This window comes from Pecten maximus, chromosome 11, assembly GCF_902652985.1.
Source record: "Pecten maximus chromosome 11, xPecMax1.1, whole genome shotgun sequence".
Classification (NCBI taxonomy): domain Eukaryota; kingdom Metazoa; phylum Mollusca; class Bivalvia; order Pectinida; family Pectinidae; genus Pecten; species Pecten maximus.
The window spans coordinates 24,937,784-24,959,737 of record NC_047025.1 but is presented as its reverse complement, the minus strand read 5'-3'; the positions used below and the strand labels follow the sequence as shown (position 1 = coordinate 24,959,737).

Sequence of the window (21,954 nt, the reverse complement as noted above, 5' to 3'; positions counted from 1 at the left end):
GTAGGTTTGTTATGGGGTTGGTTAAGGATCCTCTCTTGTCCATCAGGTATAGGTGTGTTATGGGGTAGGTTTAGGAAGCCTCTCTTGTCCATCAGGTGTAGGTGTGGTGTGGGGTAGGTTAAGGATCCTCTCTTGTCCATCAGGTGTAGGTGTGTTGTGGGGGTAGGTTAAGGATCCTCTCTTGTCCATCAGGTGTAGGTGTGGTGTGGGGTAGGTTAAGGATCCTCTCTTGTCCATCAGGTGTAGGTGTGTTGTGGGGTAGGTTTAGGATCCTCTCTTGTCCATCAGGTGTAGGTGTGTTGTGGGGTAGGTTAAGGATCCTCTCTTGTCCATCAGGTGTAGGTGTGGTGTGGGGTAGGTTAAGGATCCTCTCTTGTCCATCAGGTGTAGGTGTGGTGTGGGGTAGGTTAAGGATCCTCTCTTGTCCATCAGGTGTAGGTGTGTTGTGGGGTAGGTTAAGGATCCTCTCTTGTCCATCAGGTGTAGGTGTGTTGTGGGGTAGGTTTAGGAAGCCTCTCTTGTCCATCATGTGTAGGTGTATTGTGGGGTAGGTTTAGGATCCTCTCTTGTCCATCAAGTGTAGGTGTGTTGTGGGGTAGGTTTAGGATCCTCCTTTTCCATCAGGTGTAGGTGTGTTGTGGGGTAGGTTTAGGAAGCCTCTCTTGTCCATCATGTGTAGGTGTGTTGTGGGGTAGGTTTAGGAAGCCTCTCTTGTCCATCAGGTGTAGGTGTGTTGTGGGGTAGGTTTAGGATCCTCTCTTGTCCATCAGGTGTAGGTGTCTTGTGGGGTAGGTTTAGGATCCTCTCTTGTCCATCAGGTGTAGGTGTGTTGTGGGGTAGGTTTAGGAAGCCTCTCTTGTCCATCATGTGTAGGTGTGTTGTGGGGTAGGTTTAGGATCCTCTCTTGTCCATCAGGTGTAGGTGTGTTGTGGGGTAGGTTTAGGAATCCTATTGTCCATCAGGTGTAGGTGTGGTGTGTCGTAGGTTTAGGAATCCTATTGTCCATCAGGTGTAGGTGTGGTGTGTCGTAGGTTTAGGAATCCTATTGTCCATCAGGTATAGGTGTGTTATGGGGTAGGTTTAGGAAGCCTCTCTTGTCCATCAGGTGTAGGTTTGTTATGAGGTTGGTTTAGGATCCTCTCTTGTCCATCAGGTGTAGGTGTGTTGTGGAGTAGGTTTAGGATCCTCTCTTGTCCATCAGGTATAGGTGTGTTATGGGGTAGGTTTAGGAAGCCTCTCTTGTCCATCAGGTATAGGTGTGTTATGGGGTTAGTTAAGGATCCTCTCTTGTCCATCAGGTGAAGGTGTGGTGTGTCGTAGGTTTAGGAATACTTTCTTGTCCATCAGGTATAGGTGTGTTATGGGGTTGGTTAAGGATCCTCTCTTGTCCATCAGGTGAAGGTGTGGTGTGTCGTAGGTTTAGGAATACTTTCTTGTCCATCAGGTATAGGTGTGTTATGGGGTTGGTTAAGGATCCTCTCTTGTCCATCAGGTGAAGGTGTGGTGTGTCGTAGGTTTAAGAATACTTTCTTGGCCATCAGCAGGATGTCCTCTGTAGCTGTAGTGTAGGTCTAAGATGATTTTTAATTATTGGGTTATTTTTACTCTGTATAAAAATTTTGGGCTAGGGAATTACCAATACCTTCTCTTAATTTGAAAACAACCTGAACAAAATATATGTCATAAATACATTGTACATGTATATCAAAAAAATTTAAGACTGTGTATCCAAGATCAGGGCAAGTATTTTCATATCTGTCTATCTACTTTTGAATAACCAGAGTATATTATTGAATCTTACTATTACATGCTTAGCAGTGTGCTGGCTGTGGGAATATTGATAATGGTTTTAAGTGTTAAAGAATTGTCCGCTATCTAATTTGAGCGCCATGATTCCAAAATGAATGTACTAACTTGAAAAGTTTTGTTTCGTCTGGAAAATAATATAAAAGTGTTGGTCACATATTCAACATATAGTAAAACTTATGAACATACTATCCATTGCAAAAAGGGCAGACATTTATTACCTCTCTTCAGTTCATTGTCTATTTTCTTAAGAGCAGTTTGGTTTGAAGTCATGATATTTAACTAGGACCTTCCTATGGTGTTGTGAAAAAAAAAAAAGTTAGACCTAGCTGACTTCAAGGTCCCTGTCTGTGTCAAATATGTAAAAAAATATATTTCATAAATAATTATAGAATATATATCATAGTACTTAGCCAGTAGCTTGCTGGCATTAATTTGTATAAATTTTAGTTAAAAAAGAAATGACATTTACTCCTATTTTAACCTGTTATTAACATAAAGGCCTAGAATCATAGTATTCATTGACCTAATACTCAAAGTCTGCAAAGGGTATGACCTTGATCTATATCAAAAATCACTGCAGAGGTAAAAGTTGCTAAAACTTGCCAATGACTTCTAATTTGAAGCCAGTAACTTGCTGAAACTGGTGTGCTTACAAACTGTACAATGGCAAATAACCTTGACCTATATTCATACATTGTCAAGTTTTAATCACTCAAAGAATTTCTGATAAACAGAAAAGGCCTAGAATCAAGATATTCATGATGCAGTTTGCCAATATTGAGTGCTACAAAATAGAGGTGACCTTGACCTATATTCAAGATCAAGAAAGCAATCTATTAAATGCTTAAAAAAATTATTTTGATGCATTGAAAAATAAAAAAAAAAATAAATAAAAAAAATGGAAAGACACGGTTCATAGTAAAATGTGAGGAAATGTCAATATGTATTGCTAGGTTTTGTATTGATCACCAGAAGGAATACCTCAGACAGATATTGTGTCAGTTTCAACACAATGACAATGTGGCCTTAAGAAAGGCACCAAGTTGTAAGCATGCAGTTTGAATGGCTGGAAATATTGATGTAGGCATTGAGTAAGGTCTGCAGTAATCTTGCTTCTTAAAGTTTAAAAAAAAGTATTGTTGGTCTAAGGAAAGAATTGACTGCCTTAATCTTTAAAGGTTTTCTTCCAACTACAAAGATGTAAAGTGAGACATTTGCAGGCAGCGTTTCCTCTTAAGAGCTTCTGGAAGATAAAGTTTATCCTAATTCAATCATTTCCAGTCACTGGTTACAATCTTTTTGAAGTCAAGATCTTATACATAGCATTGGGAATCAAACTTATGGCATATATATGCAAAAGGAATTCAAATTTTGTTTAAAATAAACTAGGATTAGTCAAAGTCATTGTATTGTTACTCTTACTATTGTTATTTTTTAAGGGGTTCTATTTTTTTTTTAGGCTATGATAAATTACAGAAAATGGATATTTTGAATTAAGAATAAATTAAAAAAAAGTACCATCCATCTCATGCTTTATTAAACATTTGGGAAACTTTGAAAAATTTGAACCCTGAAACAAAACAGCTTTAAAATATCAGTATATATTAGGCCTAAAATTTTGAACATCAATTTATCAAATTACAATCTCTCCCATGGAAATTTATCAAATTACAATCTCTCCCATGGAAATTTATCAAATTACAATCTCTCCCATGGAAATTTATCAAATTACAATCTCTCCCATGGAAATTTATCAAATTACAATCTCTCCCATGGAAATTTATCAAATTACAATCTCTCCCATGGAAATTTATCAAATTACAATCTCTCCCATGGAAATTTATCAAATTACAATCTCTCCCATGGAAATTTATCAAATTACAATCTCTCCCATGGAAATTTATCAAATTACAATCTCTCCCATGGAAATTTATCAAATTACAATCTCTCCCATGGAAATTTATCAAATTACAATCTCTCCCATGGAAATTTATCAAATTACAATCTCTCCCATGGAAATTTATCAAATTACAATCTCTCCCATGGAAATTTATCAAATTACAATCTCTCCCATGGAAATTTATCAAATTACAATCTCTCCCATGGAAATTTATCAAATTACAATCTCTCCCATGGAAATTTATCAAATTACAATCTCTCCCATGGAAATTTATCAAATTACAATCTCTCCCATGGAAATTTATCAAATTACAATCTCTCCCATGGAAATTTCAAAATGTTGTCATGCATGCTGCAAGGACTTCTGTTTGCAAGATGAAAAAAAAGTTGATTAAAATAAACAAAATTTTTGAGAAGTTTCCTGTTACAACTAATGCTGTACAGTGTTACATTCTACAACATAATTTCTGTAGAGATACAGAATAAGATTGAGAATTTTGTTTCAGGAGCGACTGATGTACTTTCCAACATGGATAGATCTGAAAGGTCAGGATGCTGTACCGGAGACCGTTCATCATGTGGTGAGTTGTGGAACACTTCTGTTTGGCATACTTTATCTATATAAATGTATTCTTCTAATGATTTACAATGTAATGCTGTGAATTTTATAATACCAATATGTCATAACCTTAATCTGAATCACCAGCGTTGGCAAGGGAGATACTAGAAATGACATCCAGGTGTCTGTCTGGGACAGTTTCCGTACCATTGATAACTTGCGAAATGTCAATTTCATATTTATGTTAGTTTTTTTTCCCTGTACATTTTGCTACAGTGTAATTCTCTTGTTCTGTATTTTTCTTGTTACCTTAGATGCATATAGCCCAGTCACATTTAAAAGGAATAGTTTTAAACTAATCACAACTTTTCTAGATAAGTGAGAGCTTTTCAATAGCCACTGTCCATCTTTGGAAGGGGTTGTTTAGTTTGTGTGTGGTGGTGGGGGAAGTGGATGGTACCTCCCATCAATCTTGTTGAGGTGGATGGCCTCCTTTATCTTCTATCACAAGCCAATTTAAGTAACAAATTTTACCATTTATTGTTGTAAATGTTTGAAATAATCTTGAAACAAAACTTCCTGGTATGTTTTGGGGATTTTTTTCTTTTGCAGAATTTTCTCTTTTTATCTTTGTTAAATTGTTCATTATATTGTAAGAATGTAAACAATTTGACAATACAGTATCAATGATACATTTGTTAGATTGAATGCAATAAGCACAATATGAAGATGATTATATTGAAAAATGAATGTCTGAATATGTCATTAGATACTTGGTAATGTGATAAATAAGCGTTGTTTCCAATTGATTTGTAAATTCAATTGATGAAACTTGCTCTAGAGTTTTCTTGCCACCATGACAAAGCTTCATTAAATGTAAAACTGCTTGATCCAGTTTATAAATATTATGATGCGTGAATTGGCTCTCCTTCCTGAGCCAAAGGGGCATTATGATGCTTGAAATCCATGGCTCTCTTTCCTGAGCCAATGGAGCACGCTCCGTCAGCTCAGTGACAGTCTGTATTTAACACTATGTACAAACCTAACTGACCATCCCATTTACACTAATCCCCGTTTTTCTTGAAAAAAAAACAATCCTGCTGAGTGCCCCGACAGGAATCGTCAAACTGAGGTGTGATAATGGATAGCTGTATCTACGGAGACATCAGCTGTATGACAGAGACCATATATAACTTGATGTACGTGTTCCACCTATTGGTTCCTGTTACAGATATCTATTGTTTCGTTGATTCATTTTTAGTGTTCAGAACTTAATATGTTTCAATAATTATCGTGACTGTTAGGATTTCATTCCAATCCCAGACAGGCATGGTAGTCTTTTTCCAAAAAGTCAACCCCTATACCAATTTATGTATAGATGCCTTAATCTGTATTGATTTTGAAGGAATGTCAAGTGACCCGCATCATTATGAGTCAGACCCGTAAATGGAGGTCGTAATCTGCCCGCTTTTAAATCTTGAATTTACATGCATACTCAGTGAGTGTGTACAGAGGATAGAGGGGAGCTTCACTAGTACTGATCCTGATCAGCTGTGTGGTGTTAAATATCACTTTAATTGGTGCTGTTGATTATTGACATTTTAAGTACCAGCATCTTAATAGTCTGTTAACATACATATTTTGGCTTACTTAAATTTAACACATTATTGAATCTAAACAGATAAGTGAAATGATGAATTGTGCTGTAAACCAACTAATTTTTGTGTGTTTTACTGGCAGTCAAAATTCATGAAAATTTCCAAAATAGGTTCAATCACACGAACAGTAGGCCTTTTACTACTGTAAATGGCGAAATTAAGTAGTTTGGCTTAAAAACACAAAATTAAGTCGTGCGAAAATAAGTTCATTATATTACAGTATGTCCTGAGTCTTGCATGCCATAACAGTACACAGAAACTTTAATTAGCTCAATCCTAATTTAGTGGAATTGTTTCACTTGGTAGTGGCTTTATTGCCTAAACCATGATGAGAAACTTTGTGTTTAATTTGGAATATGAAAATCAGGTTGGATGGTTGGTAACACACGTGCCTTTCTCCTGCTGGGGTTTGATTCCCTGATTGGACGTGAAAAGTTATGAAGTCACCTGCCCGATCATGTGTGTTTTCCCGGATACTCTGGTTTCCTCCCAAAGTAAGACACTTCATGAGCTTCCATCCAGGCCAATAAGCATGATTAATGTAAGTTGGTGTAACCTGTTTTACAGTTATTTAAAAAAAAAAAACTCGAAGTTTACAATTTTACGAAGATAAGAATCACATAATTTTGAAATTCTGTTTGTCAATAAAATGAGCTCATTTGAAAAAAACAAAAACAGCTAATGACTGATGTATTAATAATTACCAGCCATCCGTTATCGGTGTGCTGGTTAATTTTTGAATACAATTCTGTAGGAATCTATAATCAAAAACGTTTTTTTTCTACGAAACTTTGATAAAACGAGACATTGATCAAGTCACGTACTTCTGATTGGTTGAAATCCTTGAATTATAAATGAAAATAATGTATGAGAATGACGTGCTAACAACTTTTCCATGTTGACATTATTTCATTTATAATTCAAGGATTTCAACCAATCAGAAGTACGTGACTTGATCAATGTCTCGTTTTATCAAAGTTTCGTAAAAAAAAAAACGTTTTTGATTATAGATTCCTACAGAATTGTATTCAACAATTAACCAGCACACAGATAACGGATAATTTCAGATTATTTAATAATTTAACATATATTTGAAATTCATAGTGACCTACACTAATTTCAGATTATTTAAGAACTTAACATATGTTTGAGATTCGCATCAGTGACCTACACCAACTTTATAGTCATGTTTAAAACGTCTTTTTTTCTCATTTTTCTAGTCACATGTTTAAAAAAGTCTTTTTCTGTCATTTTCTTCATAAACTGCTGATTATACAAGACATACCTATCAGGTTTTTTGTGAATGTATATAAGCAAAAATGTAATATTTTCCGCTGGTTGTTGTAATCCTAGATGCAAATTAATTTATCATAACTTTCAAACCATTCTTTTGTCATTTGGAAAAGTCCTTTACAAATTCATATACAGTGTAAATAACTTGCACATGCATTGAAACTAAAGGTAAATCCTATGAAAACAGTGTATTTAAAAAGATAAACAAATTTAAGTTTTATTCTTTTCGATTGTTTGAATTAAAAACACATCTTTGTTGGCCGCGTCAACAGTGTCTTTCTTAGAACACCGCATTCAGATTTAGTTTACATGTATGTAGGTGACGTGTCTTTGGGCAACTCTTGTCAATAATGAGACTTGTAAATGGGGAAGAAATGTGTCATTAATGTGGTTTGCTGACATTACAGTCCCTCAATCAAAGCTCGTTACCACCTTCTTCATGGGTTGGTCTCTAATGGATGTTGTTTTATTCCACGTAAAGCTCGACGTTGATCACATTCACTGTTGGAACGTGTTAAATAGAGTCTAAATACCACCCTGTATACATGTCTACTGTCTGGTATAGGACCAAAGACTCGGGAGTTTTATCAGAGTGTAAAGGCCAGTCGTAGCAGTGAAATATGTATCTTCTGTAAAAATGTCTGTGTAAATGTGGAATTAAGTTTGTTTGGCACTTCCTAACACCTTCTCAGCCAAATTTAAATAAAGCTGACACACATGATCAGTACAATGTACTTTTGGTACTTGTGTGCTTTGTAAGTTTTTTCTAATTTGGATGTTTTTAGTGGTGCTGTGATGAATGAGCGGAAGTGATAATAAGTTGTTAGATATCCGGCGGCGTCAGGACCAATATTGTCATTAAGGAGTTGCTTTTAGCAGAGTTCCTTAGAAAGTAGATTTTATGGGAGTTCCTGTAAAGATAGCCATGTTACATGACTGAAATCGGCTACACCTTATAATATACAGAGTTACAGTCCTTTACTGACTTTGAATGCTGACAGGATATGGGGGTTCACCCTATCATATACAGAGTTACAGTCCTTTACTAACTTTGAATGCTGACAGGATATGGGGGTTCACCCTAATCGGTTGAACACGGCAACCGATGGTCGGTTGTAATCGGATGATCTCGGTAACCGATTATACGATTATAATCGGTTGTTATTGATTAGTCTGTTTGAAATTAAAAATGCAAACAAAATTGAACCAGAGAAGGCAACTGGCACTTACTTATTCATTTGCTATTTATATCTATGGTACAAAGAATGTATAATGCCATTAAAACATCCTATTGATATTAATTTAAAAATTAACAAACTAGTGATTATAAAACTTGACAAGTTTATTATGACAAGAAAATATACACATGATTGCAGCTTGTAAGTTAACACTTATTATCATTTAATGTTTTGTTTTGTTTTGATGTAACATACTACGTGTATATACATTTGAATAAATATGTTTCAGTAATATCATGGTTCACTGAGCTATAAGTATCAACTAGACAACTTCATTGCCTCAATGATTTTTCAATACTGAAGGGCTTAAAGATTAGAGCCAAAGATGCCATACTCATGTGAATAAAGAATATTGAATTTTAACTGAATAGTGTCTTAAGAAATGTAATTAGTTACAATTAGAATAAAAATTCTGATGGCATTATAGGTATATAAACATAGGGACCCGATTAATCGATTATACAAAACATGATCGATGATCGTAATCGGTTGACAACAATCAACCGTAAATCGATCATTCCCGATAATCGACACATCACTAGGGTTCACCCTATCATATACAGAGTTATAGCCCTTTAACGACTTTGAATGCTGACAGGATATGGGGGTTCACCCTATCATATATAGAGTTACACACAGCCCTTTGAATGCTGATAGGATATGGGGGTTCACCCTATCATATACAGAGTTATAGCCCTTTAACGACTTTGAATGCTGACAGGATATGGGGGTTCACCCTATCACATATATACAGTTATAGCCCTTTAACGACTTTGAATGCTGACAGGATATGGGGGTTCACCCTATCATATATAGAGTTACACACAGCCCTTTGAATGCTGACAGTATATGGGGGTTCACCCTATCATATATAGAGTTACAGCCCTTTAACGACTTTGAATGCTGACAGGATATGGGGGTTCACCCTATCATATATAGAGTTACAGCCCTTTAACGACTTTGAATGCTGACAGGATATGGGGGTTCACTCTATCATATACAGAGTTACAGCCCTTTAACGACTTTGAATGCTGACAGGATATGGGGGTTCACCCTATCATATATAGAGTTATAGCCCTTTAACGACTTTGAATGCTGACAGGATATGGGGGTTCACCCTATCATATACAGAGTTACAGCCCTTTAACGACTTTGAATGCTGACAGGATATGGGGGTACACCCTATTTTTACAGAGTTACAGTCCTTTAATCAGTTTTGATGTACATTTTGGCAGTAGATGTAAGACTATCAATTTCTTGTAATACTCTGTCTTGTTGGAATTAGAAATGTTCTCTGATTTCTTAAATCTTTGTCCGTCCGTCCGTCCGTCTGTCTGTAGACGCATTTTGTCCGGACAACTCCTCCTAAACCGATGGGCCAATTCCCATGAAACTTCACACAAATATTAATGATCATGTGTAGATGTGCATGCCACTTTATTTTTCTCAAACTTATGGTTGCTATGACCATTTCTCAAACTTATGGTTGCTATGGCAACTGGTCACTATAAACAGGTTTTCCGATAAGAACCATAACTTTACGTTTGTCCGGACAACTCCTCCTAAACCGAAGGGCCAATTTCAAGGAAACTTCACACAAATATAGAGGACCAAACAAAGACGTGCATACCACTTTTTTTTTTTTTGAAATTATGGTTGCTATGGCAACTGGTAACTATAAACAGGTTTTCCGATAAGAGCCATAACTTGATGCTTGTCCGGACAACTCCTAAACCGAAGGGCCGATTTCAATGAAACTTCACACAAATATAGAGAACCATGTGTAGATGTGCATGCCTCTTTATTTTTCACAAAATTATGGTTGCTATGGCAACTGGTCACTATAAACAGGTTTTCTGATAAGAACCATAACTTTAAATTTGTCCGGACAACTCCTCCTAAACTAAATGGCCAATTTCAATGAAACTTCACACAAATATAGAGGACCATACATAGATGTGCATGCCACTTTTTTTTTTTTTTTGAAATTATGGTTGCTATGGCAACTGGTAACTATAAACAGGTTTTCCGATAAGAGCCATAACTTTATGCTTGTCAGGACAACTGCTCCTAAACCGAAAGGGCCGATTTCAATGAAACTTCACACAAATATAGAGGACCATGGGTAGATGTGCATGCCACTTTCTTTTTCTCAAAATTATGGTTGTTATGGCAACTGGTCACTATATTACTGGGTTATCTTAGTTAGCCTCTAATTACAGTTCCAATTCACCATTGACTTGTGCAGATTGCGGGGGTATTAGTCAGCCATCCTGGCGACAGTTCTAGTTAAGAATTTGTTATAATTTTTTCTCATTGTTGGTGTTAATTAGATATAGTTCTCTACAATTAGTGCAATTTTATGCATTTTTAGGTCACCTGAGACGAAGTCGCCTTTTGTTCGTCGTCGTGTGTCGTCCGTAAACGATTTACATTTTCAACTTCTTCTTCAAAACCGCTGAACCAAATTGAATGAAATTTGGCAGGAAGATTCCATGGCCAAAGGTCAACCAAAATTGTGAATTATATGGTCCCCACCCCCAGGGGCCTGAAAAGCAGGACCAAGGGTCAAATTGACTAAAATTTCAAAAATCTTCTTCTCAACTTCCAGATATATGGAAGAATAAAATACTCTTTACAGATAGAAAGGTCCTAAGGTGCTTTACCAAATTGTGAATTTCATGACCCTGGGGAGGGGGTCAACTTTGCTAACGTTTATATAGACTATCATTTGTGTCATTTCTATTTCACATGTTGGCCCTGACTGAAACTCGGGTGACCGTTAAGGCCCATGGGCCTCTTGTTGTGAGAAGCAGTGTATTCACTGTCAGCGGTGTAAGCATCTTTAACATCTGATTTATCCGTCTTCTTTTGTTTTTCAAATCTGTACAGTATATGTACAGTGGGTCGATTCTGTTTCTAGGTTGGTCTTGTTTACAATTCTGGAAAAAAGACATAAAAATACTGATTAGTAGTTTCAGATCACGTAGAGCTGCTTCTGAGGTAGTCTGATTTACCGAAGGGAGATTAAAACAAAATACCCGCGCAATCCTTGTTTATTGTGTCAGAGTCTGTAAGTTTAGACTGTAATGAGGTTTAGCTGATTTACTAATTGTGAGGAATTGATTTTTAAAAGAAGATTGTATCATTAGCTTTAGATTCAATATTTAACCATTAGGTATTTTGTTCCTAAGGAATGCCTGATGTACTAAAAAAGAAATTGGAACAAAAAAGCTTAATTGGTATTTATTGTTCCAGACCCTTTTTGACCTTATGTGAGTTTGTATCTGGAAGAAAGTTATTTTAACCTCAGTTCCTCCCCTGCCAAAACCCTCTCCTCTCCCTCGAAAAAAAAACCAAACCTTGATCCCTGCCCTCATGACCCCCCCCCCCCCCTCTTTCTCCCTTTCCCTCTACAAAAAAACCCTCGATCCCCCCTCCCAAAACTCTCTCCAACCCCAACCCCCCCCCAAAAAAACCCCCCAAAAAAACAACAAAACCAAAAACAAAATAAAAAAGCCCAACCTCTCCCCCTTCCCCAACCCAGTAACCCCCTTCATCACAGTTTCATGTATAATTGATGGAAGTGTATTGCTGTGATTTCTGATTGTTTGCGTGTCTGCTTCATGCTCATTACTGTTCATGATTATAAACTGCTACAACAAAATGATTGATCTGTATTATATATACGGCTGATTCTATGTAGCTTGTCTCCAGTAGGAGCAAGTCTGTGGCTACTAACTTGTCGCATAAGACAGTGAGATCAATATAGGTATCAAGAATATGGGGGCAGTATTATCATGTCATTTTGGTCGTTTACAATGATATTTCTGAATCCCAAATGGAAATATTTATCCGTCCAATTCACTATGAAAAAGATGGAGATTTTTTTGTGTGTGTGGGGTCTTTTAAGACAATGTGCCTGCCAGTGTACCAGAACTAGATCATTGTGATCTTTGACCTTTGTAAAGCAAAATTTATGTTTCCATGAAGTGCTGCACTATTTGCTACAATTTACATGTACAGTGGAACTTCGTTAACTCGAAGTCGACGGGACCACGAAAAAACTTCGAGTTATCCGAGTGTTCGAATTAAGCGAGTTATCGTTTTTGGTGAAAAGTTTGGTCAATATTTGTCAACATTATATAAACATTATAACTTCGCTCTGTCGCTCATCAGTTTAGTGTGAAGACTGGTCAATACATGTAAATATATATGTAATGTTTGTTATGTCACTTGTAATTTGGTGTAGTTTTGCCGATATACAGTCACGATAAAGTTTCTTTCACTTAGTCACTTCAATAACGATCTGATGTGCAAGTCATGTTTGCAAAAGGTAAACGGTAAAACGGAATTCGACAAAATAACAAGTTATTAATGTCAAAACAAATAACCGTTTAAGTTTAACACAGATTGCATACAAAACGTAACAGAACCATTACCTTTTATTGGACATATATAAAATACTGTTTGATCGGCCTACTTACTTTTTATTGATAACCACGCCATTTCCATGTGTATTAGCACCGGAAGTTGGGCTGCGCATGTGCGTATAAAATGTTACTGTAACTGAGTTGGCGTTTTATCCGATTTAATAGACAGCACTGACCGTTACAGTTGTACTCTGAACACCTCGGCAGTAATTACGCTATTGTTTCAGCAGTTTAAAGATTTAATAGGCGCCGGTGACTGTGTCATTTCTACACCTGTAAAAACATCAGCCGGGTAGATCTACCGGTGTGTCAGAGATTAGTTCCGCTTGAGCGAACGGGTAGATGAGTTGTTGACTATTGTGTGTACTGATATCGGCGACCGCCTTGGGAAATTACCTGATGTAAGTAAAGCAGTACTTTTTATCACCAAGACTTGTTGTTATAAGATTCAACCGACAATTTCTTTTGTGAATTTATGAAACACTAATAATAGCATGTAGGTTAGTAGTGCCGATATGTTCAGTATTACAAACGGAATTTAGCTCTTAAAAAATGTCGGCGTTTGCCACCGATCGACGAAATTATACTTCGAGTTATTCGAACATTTCAAGTAGGATTTTTATTGTTGGGACCAAAGTTTACTTCGTATTATCCGAGTTTTTCGAGTTATCCGAATTCAAATTATCCGAGTTTTTTTTACTAAGATAAAGAGAGAATTCGGCCGGGACCGGCGAGGTACTTCGAGTTAAGCGGGGTATTCGAGTTATCCGAGTTCGAGTTAACGAAGTTCCACTGTACTTAGGTTTTGTTTCATAAGAAAGTGTCTTTGTTTTGTATTGCTTTTTCATTGCAGGTTTTACACAGAAATAAACAATATTCCTTGGTTTTATAAATAAGCAGTATTGTATTGTTTTAGAAATTATAAATATTGTATTGTTTTAGAAATATAAATAATAATGCATTGTTTTGTTGTTCATTCTTTGTCTCTCTGTGACAAAAGAGTACAAGATTAAGGTGTAGCTTTTCAATTGGTGGCTTTACTATAATTTGGATTGCTGTATGCCATCCAATTTTGAGACTGTTTATGACTTTTTCACCAGTTGTCATTATATTTGACCGGGTGAGGTGTCCTGCTGGATGTCTTTGGTAGTTTGCGTTTCAGTGAGGTGGCACTATAAAGTCAGAATCAGTTCTGCGCTATCATTGGGGACAAAAACAAACATACTGCAGCTTCCCAAAGCACACCTACACGTATCTCTCCTATAGGGGAGGCTGTCCTAATGCTGTTATACTATACAAACCCAGCCTTATATATAGCCAACAACCAATAGTTTTCAAAGAAAGCTAGGATTTAGAGACATAAGGTATTCATGATAATACAGTTGAAACAGGAACCTTTATTAGAATATCTTTGAATAAACAAATAAATCTCTCACTCCACGAATCTTGGTCCCTTTATGAAGGATGCCTAGCTATCTAAGTGCAAATTTATAAGCAGCATCTTCCTCTGGCTCTATGACTTACCCTTGGTTTTGTGTAATATGGAACTTAGCCTGTTTATGACAAAGAATATCTAATAACCGGGACCTAACATCAATCAGAATAAAACAACCATTTTTATGTGTTGATGCGTGGTAAAGACATTCCACCTAAGCCAAATGGTCTATATGTGATGTCAAAAGTGATCGGAGCTTATTGAGTCCTGGGCTTTAGGTAAAAGATCTGACAGCTGATATCCAAATCAGACACATTGATAAGCTCACAATGTAGTTTGCCAGAGATGATTAGAAACAAGGTCAGACTGTCTCTCTATTTGTACTTCCTGTAAAGGTTGTTTTCTAGGTTTTTGCTTTTCTTGAAGACAGAAAAAAATCATGAAAATTACATACATTGAATATAATTAAGTAGAGACAGTTGAAATATGTTTTTTTAATTTCTGTGAAAAAAATAAAATAAAATAAAACTCGTTCAAAATGCTGGTAAAACTGCAAAAAAAATTTGAAACAACAGAAAAAAATGTTCAGTTCATATTAACTATACAGACTCCATAAAGGTGTCAAGGCCAATGCAGCTTTAGGATACGTAGTTAGTATTGTATAACCTGGAGTCATTGGTAACCTATTTCAGACTTTGTTGTTAATAATCTAATTTACTCCAAGATGTATCGTCTAAGAAAGACCCGCTTCTCATTCAGAATCCAGCTTGCTTTGTTACATATATTGATCGTTTACAAAATCACGGATAACAAAATATTGTACATGACTTTCCACAAGTCAGAAAATTGCTTGTACCAATGTCTCTTAGACTAATTTTTGGCTGGTGTCAGGTTTTAGCTGTGACAGTTTTCTGTGACTTGATATCTTACCATCATCACCAAGGTGTTGGACTGAAAATACCACATTTCTTTATGACTTCCGATGTTTGATCCGTTATATCAACAAATCAATCCATAAAAACCAATATCTATCAAAACAGTGGGGGTGTTGTGTCATTCATGTCAGGACTGAATGCTATAATCTATGTAAGTCAGATTAAGTATATCCAAAGAGTTTCCTGTTGAAGAATGTACAATTTATGTTTATATCATTAGTGAAATTGCTGTTAATTCACTGATAAAAAGGCCAGCAATTATTATTATTACTTTTTTTTATAATTCTTAAATTTTGTCGACCATTTCTCGCATATTAAACAATAGACATATATGACATTGGCATCCGCAAAAAAAATCACTATCATCTTCATCATCATCATCATCATCATCATCTTGGTCGTGATTGTCGTGGTCGCCACCACCACCATCATCATCATCATCATCATCAACATCATCATCATCATCTTGGTCGTGATTGTCGTGGTCGCCAACACCATTGGCAAACTTAATTAAAATTTCTGTGTTTCGCAATATATTGGGAATTTACTATCCTATAGTTTTCGCACATTATATAATGCTTGGATGGTATGCATAATAGCAATCTATCGTCCGCTCACCTCACATTGATATAGTGGTTTTATCTGGATGAGTTTTCTGCAAGGATAAAGAGGACCATGCACAGTCTCATGGCTATGCATTTTGCTTTTCCCCTTTTTTTCAATTTATTGATCATAATTGCAATAAGAAATTACATAATTTAATTTTAAGTAAAGTACATGCCTTCTTTGATTGACTGATACCTAAAAACTACATATAATTTATTATTGTCTTTATATAGGGAAGTTTAGTAGCTTTTAAGATTTATTAATGATAATGGAATTACATTGATAGCACCTGTCTAAATTTAGGGTAAATGGGGTTGGCAATGAAAGACATCTCTTATCAATAAGTACTTAGTATCGGTTGCATTTGGAATTTAAATGTATTTGTCAAAATTCAAAAAGAAAAGTTGCTTCGTATAAGCCTTGGCAACCATAGACTGTTCCCTCTGATACTCAATACTCTTATCTTTCTAAATTAAAAACCAATCTCAAATTTGTGATATTCTTATCATTGTTGTATTTGTCATCTGACTTGCCCCACCTTTTCTCCACGTTATAATTTCTTTTAAATTTGCTCCAAGGATGTTTCAGTTTTACATCATGCCAGTTTCCTCCATTTCCCCAGCATATCTCACTTTAACAAATGACAGATTATAGTACAACACCATTAGCGCACATGTCAAAAAAGATCAGTTAATTGAAACATCTTCACTTATATGACATTTTCCGAAATGATATTCAGGTATATATAACTTTGTGAAAGTTATCTCCCTTACCAAATATCACTGTCATGTGAAAGTTTTCTCCATTACAAAATAATATTTTCATGTGGAAGCATTTTCTGGTACTAAATATTACTGTCATGTGTTCCCCCTCCCCCTCCCCCTCCTCCCCTTTAAGTTATTCCTGTTAGAATAAACTCCCTTGAAAATAATACTGACATGTGAAAGTTTTCTCTATAACAAGTTATTCCTGTGTTTGATATCAGTTTTATCTCCCTTAAAAGTTGTTCCTGTGGTATATGTTTGAGTCATCTGGTTCCCTGCCAAATATTTTTGATATTTATCTTAATAATCTGAGTTATAATAGAGTTATCTCCCTTACAAAATATTCCTATATTTATTTTATGTTTATTACACATAATTCCTGGGAGTAACACGTTTCCCTACACAATATTTCTTCGATTCCAGTTGTAAGAGTTATCACCCTTACAAGTTTGTCTTGTGACATTAATTAGAATGATCTCCTTTGCAAACTATCCCTATGATTTAGTTTATACGACCTCTATTACATAAACAGTCATACTTGTCTATCTTGAGCCCACTCGATTTGCACTCTTCTCAGAAGAGAAGCCTTCTAAGATCGCATTCTGTTATATGTAAATCGAGTAAACCGGAAGAATATAACCCAAAGCAAACAAGTTTTTAAGTTTTCTCAAACACTTTGACACAAACATGTGCATGTATGTGTTATAAATCCTTCTCTAGTGAAACTAATCACTCGCACACTTAAACATGGTCGCCGCCATCTTGGAAGATAAATCTTCCAGCTTCGAGACGGAAGAGGTAGAAGATCTTCCAGAAGCAGAAGAGCTACAAATCGAGTGACAGGAAGATATATTCTAGAAGGAAAAGAGTGCAAATCGAGTGGGGCTAAGGGGAGTCATTATAGACAGGTTGCCTTAAAAACAGGTGAAGATTTTTGTGTGAACCAAATCATGCATGGCCATTTACTTATCAACTCTTTGCCTGAGTTTGGTTTTGTGTTAAAATATAACATTTGTAGTTCTGTTTTTAGTTAACATTATGCAGTGGTATTTCAGGTTCCTGAAATAAGGCATACTTTTTGGTTTGTTCCTATAGAACTATAGAATTCCTTCAGAATGTCAAACTTTTTAAAAGTGAGCAACAATGGTTTGAGTAAATAAGGATTGATTTTGTATGATGATAATGGTCACAATCTCAATGTATGTTTTGTTTATGAAATGCAAAAAAAAAAAGAAGACCAATTGCATATTCACTCTCTTTGTGTTTGCCTACAGAAATAATCCTAACATAAAAAAACAAACAATTCAGACCGAATACATAATATATGTTGTACACGTATGTATTGAGCCTAGCAACCTATTCCTTGTTAAAATTGTATCATGTTAAATATTAACATTTATATCATCCATATTTATGGGCAAACTGCTTAATCAGGAAAAATTACAAATGGCTTTTTTATGATCATTTGGTTTGTTTGGTTTGTTTTTGTTTAACGTCCTATTAACAGCCAGGGTCATTTAAGGACGTGCCAGGTTTTGGAGGTGGAGGAAAGCCGGAGTACCCGGAGAAAAACCACCGGCCTACGGTCAGTACCTGGCAACTGCCCCACGTAGGTTTCGAACTCGCAACCCAGTGGTGGAGGGCTAGTGTTAAAGTGTTGGTACACCTTAACCACTCGGCCACCGCGGCCCCTATTCTGATCATAACATGTATTGAATCATCAATACTCAAATGTGATTGGTCGAAAAATTCTTTTCATTCTCCTATGAAAGAAATTCCGAGAATGGCGTGAAAAATGTGACGTCACAATACGACAATTGACGTTGCGTATTGATTTGAGAAAAAGAATCCCATTTAAAACCAGTAAAATTGCACATAAAACATGTTTTGAATTAGAAAATCATTTTCAAAAATGAATTATAAGCGTTGATGTCAATTTTTTTTTAGTTTCATCAGGGTATGAAACAAATTTTGTTTGCAAACTTCTGTAAGAATCCGCTACGCGGATTCATACAGTTTGCAAACAAAATTTGTTTCATACCCCAATGAAACTAAAAAAAAAATGACATCAATGCTTAATTGAAACAAGGTCGAGATAAAATAATTAACAATTGTCAGAAATAATGAACAGAGATATTTCCATTTGTACTAAGAGGAAAATTGTAGGCTTGCTGCATACGAAGGACGCACAGACTTTTACAGGGTCTTCAGTACAGGGGATAATACTCCCATTACCTAACTGATATAAGTACAGGGAAATAGTTAAAAACGGCCAGACACCATGTCACTTGGTCCAAGGATTTATTACTGTTACATTCAAATAAACCTCTAACAAGACAGTTGTACTCAGAAGAATTGAAAACTGACATGCTCATATATTTCATCAGACAGGAAAATTGTAGCGTTTCTAAGTTTTGGTCGAAAGGGAATTGCTGTATTGTCTATGTGACCAGATTCGGAGAAGACATGTATAGTCTAGAGCGTAGATCCTGAATAATGTGTGCCTGGGACCAATTCTGTATCGATTCAATGACGAGTTTAAGATTACGTAATGGTGGAGATGTAATAAAACTGGCCGTTATCAAAGAATCTAGCTAGAGGCATTAGAATGTTCACTGGATTGGTATTGGTTGATGTTGGTTTGTACAATTTAATTAAGCTATTTCATACACCATAATGTGCACATAGCAGCAGTTTATCAGCATATAGATCACACTGATGGTATTCAACTGGTGCGAAAGACTTTCACATTTTTTTTTTACTGTTTTGAGAATGAAGTGACAGATCTTATAGCTGTGTAATCCGTTTCATTTAATGATGTTTATTGGCGAACCACATTCTTAGATATTTCATAAAACCTGCATAACTCTTTTAAGGAAAAAAAAACCCTTGATGTCTCTGGTTTGTTGTCCGTACTTTCTTCAAACGACTTCTTAACCACTGAATGGAATTTTACATTATTTGACAAGATCTATCAGGCTGATGACGGGGCCAAAATGGAGCAATTTGTTTAATAAACATCTTCTAACAGACTTATGTATTGGACATCACTCATATTTTACAGAAAGCATCCCTAGGTGATGGAGATTCTAAATTGTACATGTGGTGGTGCTTATCCTCCAGGGGGCTGAGGATAAATTAGGCCCAAAAGTTGAAAAGCATGAATAAAAGGATTTGGTCTGTATTTGGTCTAAAGCATACTTTGGTGGAGAGGAACTCATTTAATATAAACAATGATGCTGCCAGGGCCCTGAGGTTTCTGATGGGTGGAGCCCAATAGTGTAAATACTGCAAATTCTTTATAGGGTGGAGCCCAATAGTGTAAATACTGCAAATTCTTTATAGGGTGGAGCCCAATAGTGTAAATACTGCAAATTCTTTATAGGGTGGAGCCCAATAGTGTAAATGCTGCAAATTCTTTATAGGGTGGAGCCCAATAATGTAAATACTGCAAATTCTTTATAGGGTGGAGCCCAATAGTGTAAATACTGCAAATTCTTTATAGGGTGGAGCCCAATAGTGTAAATACTGCAAAGTCTTTATAGGGTGGAGCCCAATAGTGTAAATACTGCAAATTCTTTATAGGGTGGAGCCCAATAGTGTAAATACTGCAAATTCTTTATAGGGTGGAGCCCAATAATGTAAATACTGCAAATTCTTTATAGGGTGGAGCCCAATAGTGTAAATACTGCAAATTCTTTATAGGGTGGAGCCCAATAGTGTAAATACTGCAAATTCTTTATAGGGTGGAGCCCAATAGTGTAAATACTGCAAATTCTTTATAGGGTGGAGCCCAATAGTGTAAATACTGCAAATTCTTTATAGGGTGGAGCCCAATAGTGTAAATGCTGCAAATTCTTTATAGGGTGGAGCCCAATAATGTAAATACTGCAAATTCTTTATAGGGTGGAGCCCAATAGTGTAAATACTGCAAATTCTTTATAGGGTGGAGCCCAATAGTGTAAATACTGCAAAGTCTTTATAGGGTGGAGCCCAATAGTGTAAATACTGCAAATTCTTTATAGGGTGGAGCCCAATAGTGTAAATACTGCAAATTCTTTATAGGGTGGAGCCCAACAGTGTAAATACTGCAAATTCTTTATAGGGTGGAGCCCAATAGTGTAAATACTGCAAATTCTTTATAGGGTGGAGCCCAACAGTGTAAATACTGCAAATTCTTTATAGGGTGGAGCCCAATAGTGTAAATACTGCAAATTCTTTATAGGGTGGAGCCCAATAGTGTAAATACTGCAAATTCTTTATAGGGTGGAGCCCAATAGTGTAAATACTGCAAATTCTTTATAGGGTGGAGCCCAATAGTGTAAATACTGCAAATTCTTTATAGGGTGGAGCCCAATAGTGTAAATACTGCAAATTCTTTATAGGGTGGAGCCCAATAATGTAAATGCTGCAAATTCTTTATAGGGTGGAGCCCAATAGTGTAAATACTGCAAATTCTTTATAGGGTGGAGCCCAATAGTGTAAATACTGCAAATTCTTTATAGGGTGGAGCCTAATAGTGTAAATACTGCAAATTCTTTATAGGGTGGAGCCCAATAGTGTAAATACTGCAAATTCTTTATAGGGTGGAGCCCAATAGTGTAAATGCTGCAATTTCTTTATAGGGTGGAGCCTAATAGTGTAAATACTGCAATTTCTTTATAGGGTGGAGCCTAATAGTGTAAATACTGCAAATTCTTTATAGGGTGGAGCCTAATAGTGTAAATACTGCAAATTCTTTATAGGGTGGAGCCCAATAGTGTAAATACTGCAAAGTCTTTATAGGGTGGAGCCCAATAGTGTAAATACTGCAAATTCTTTATAGGGTGGAGCCCAATAGTGTAAATACTGCAAATTCTTTATAGGGTGGAGCCCAATAGTGTAAATACTGCAAATTCTTTATAGGGTGGAGCCCAATAGTGTAAATACTGCAAATTCTTTATAGGGTGGAGCCCAATAGTGTAAATACTGCAAATTCTTTATAGGGTGGAGCCCAATAGTGTAAATACTGCAAATTCTTTATAGGGTGGAGCCCAATAGTGTAAATACTGCAAATTCTTTATAGGGTGGAGCCCAATAGTGTAAATACTGCAAATTCTTTATAGGGTGGAGCCCAATAGTGTAAATACTGCAAAGTCTTTATAGGGTGGAGCCCAATAGTGTAAATACTGCAAATTCTTTATAGGGTGGAGCCCAATAGTGTAAATACTGCAAATTCTTTATAGGGTGGAGCCCAATAGTGTAAATACTGCAAATTCTTTATAGGGTGGAGCCCAATAGTGTAAATACTGCAAATTCTTTATAGGGTGGAGCCCAATAGTGTAA

At 36.1% G+C, this 21,954-nt stretch overlaps 1 protein-coding gene across 2 annotated transcripts in view; it reads left to right on the top strand.

The window, feature by feature from the left end:
• LOC117337901 (ATP-dependent RNA helicase DDX1-like) overlaps positions 1–21,954 on the top strand; it is a 191,224-nt gene that overhangs the window by 14,610 nt on the left and 154,660 nt on the right. For both annotated transcript variants that reach the window (XM_033899045.1, XM_033899044.1), the window contains exon 19: positions 4,215–4,289. In XM_033899045.1, coding sequence (XP_033754936.1) covers positions 4,215–4,289 — 75 coding nt within the window. The remainder of the gene's footprint in view (positions 1–4,214; positions 4,290–21,954) is intronic.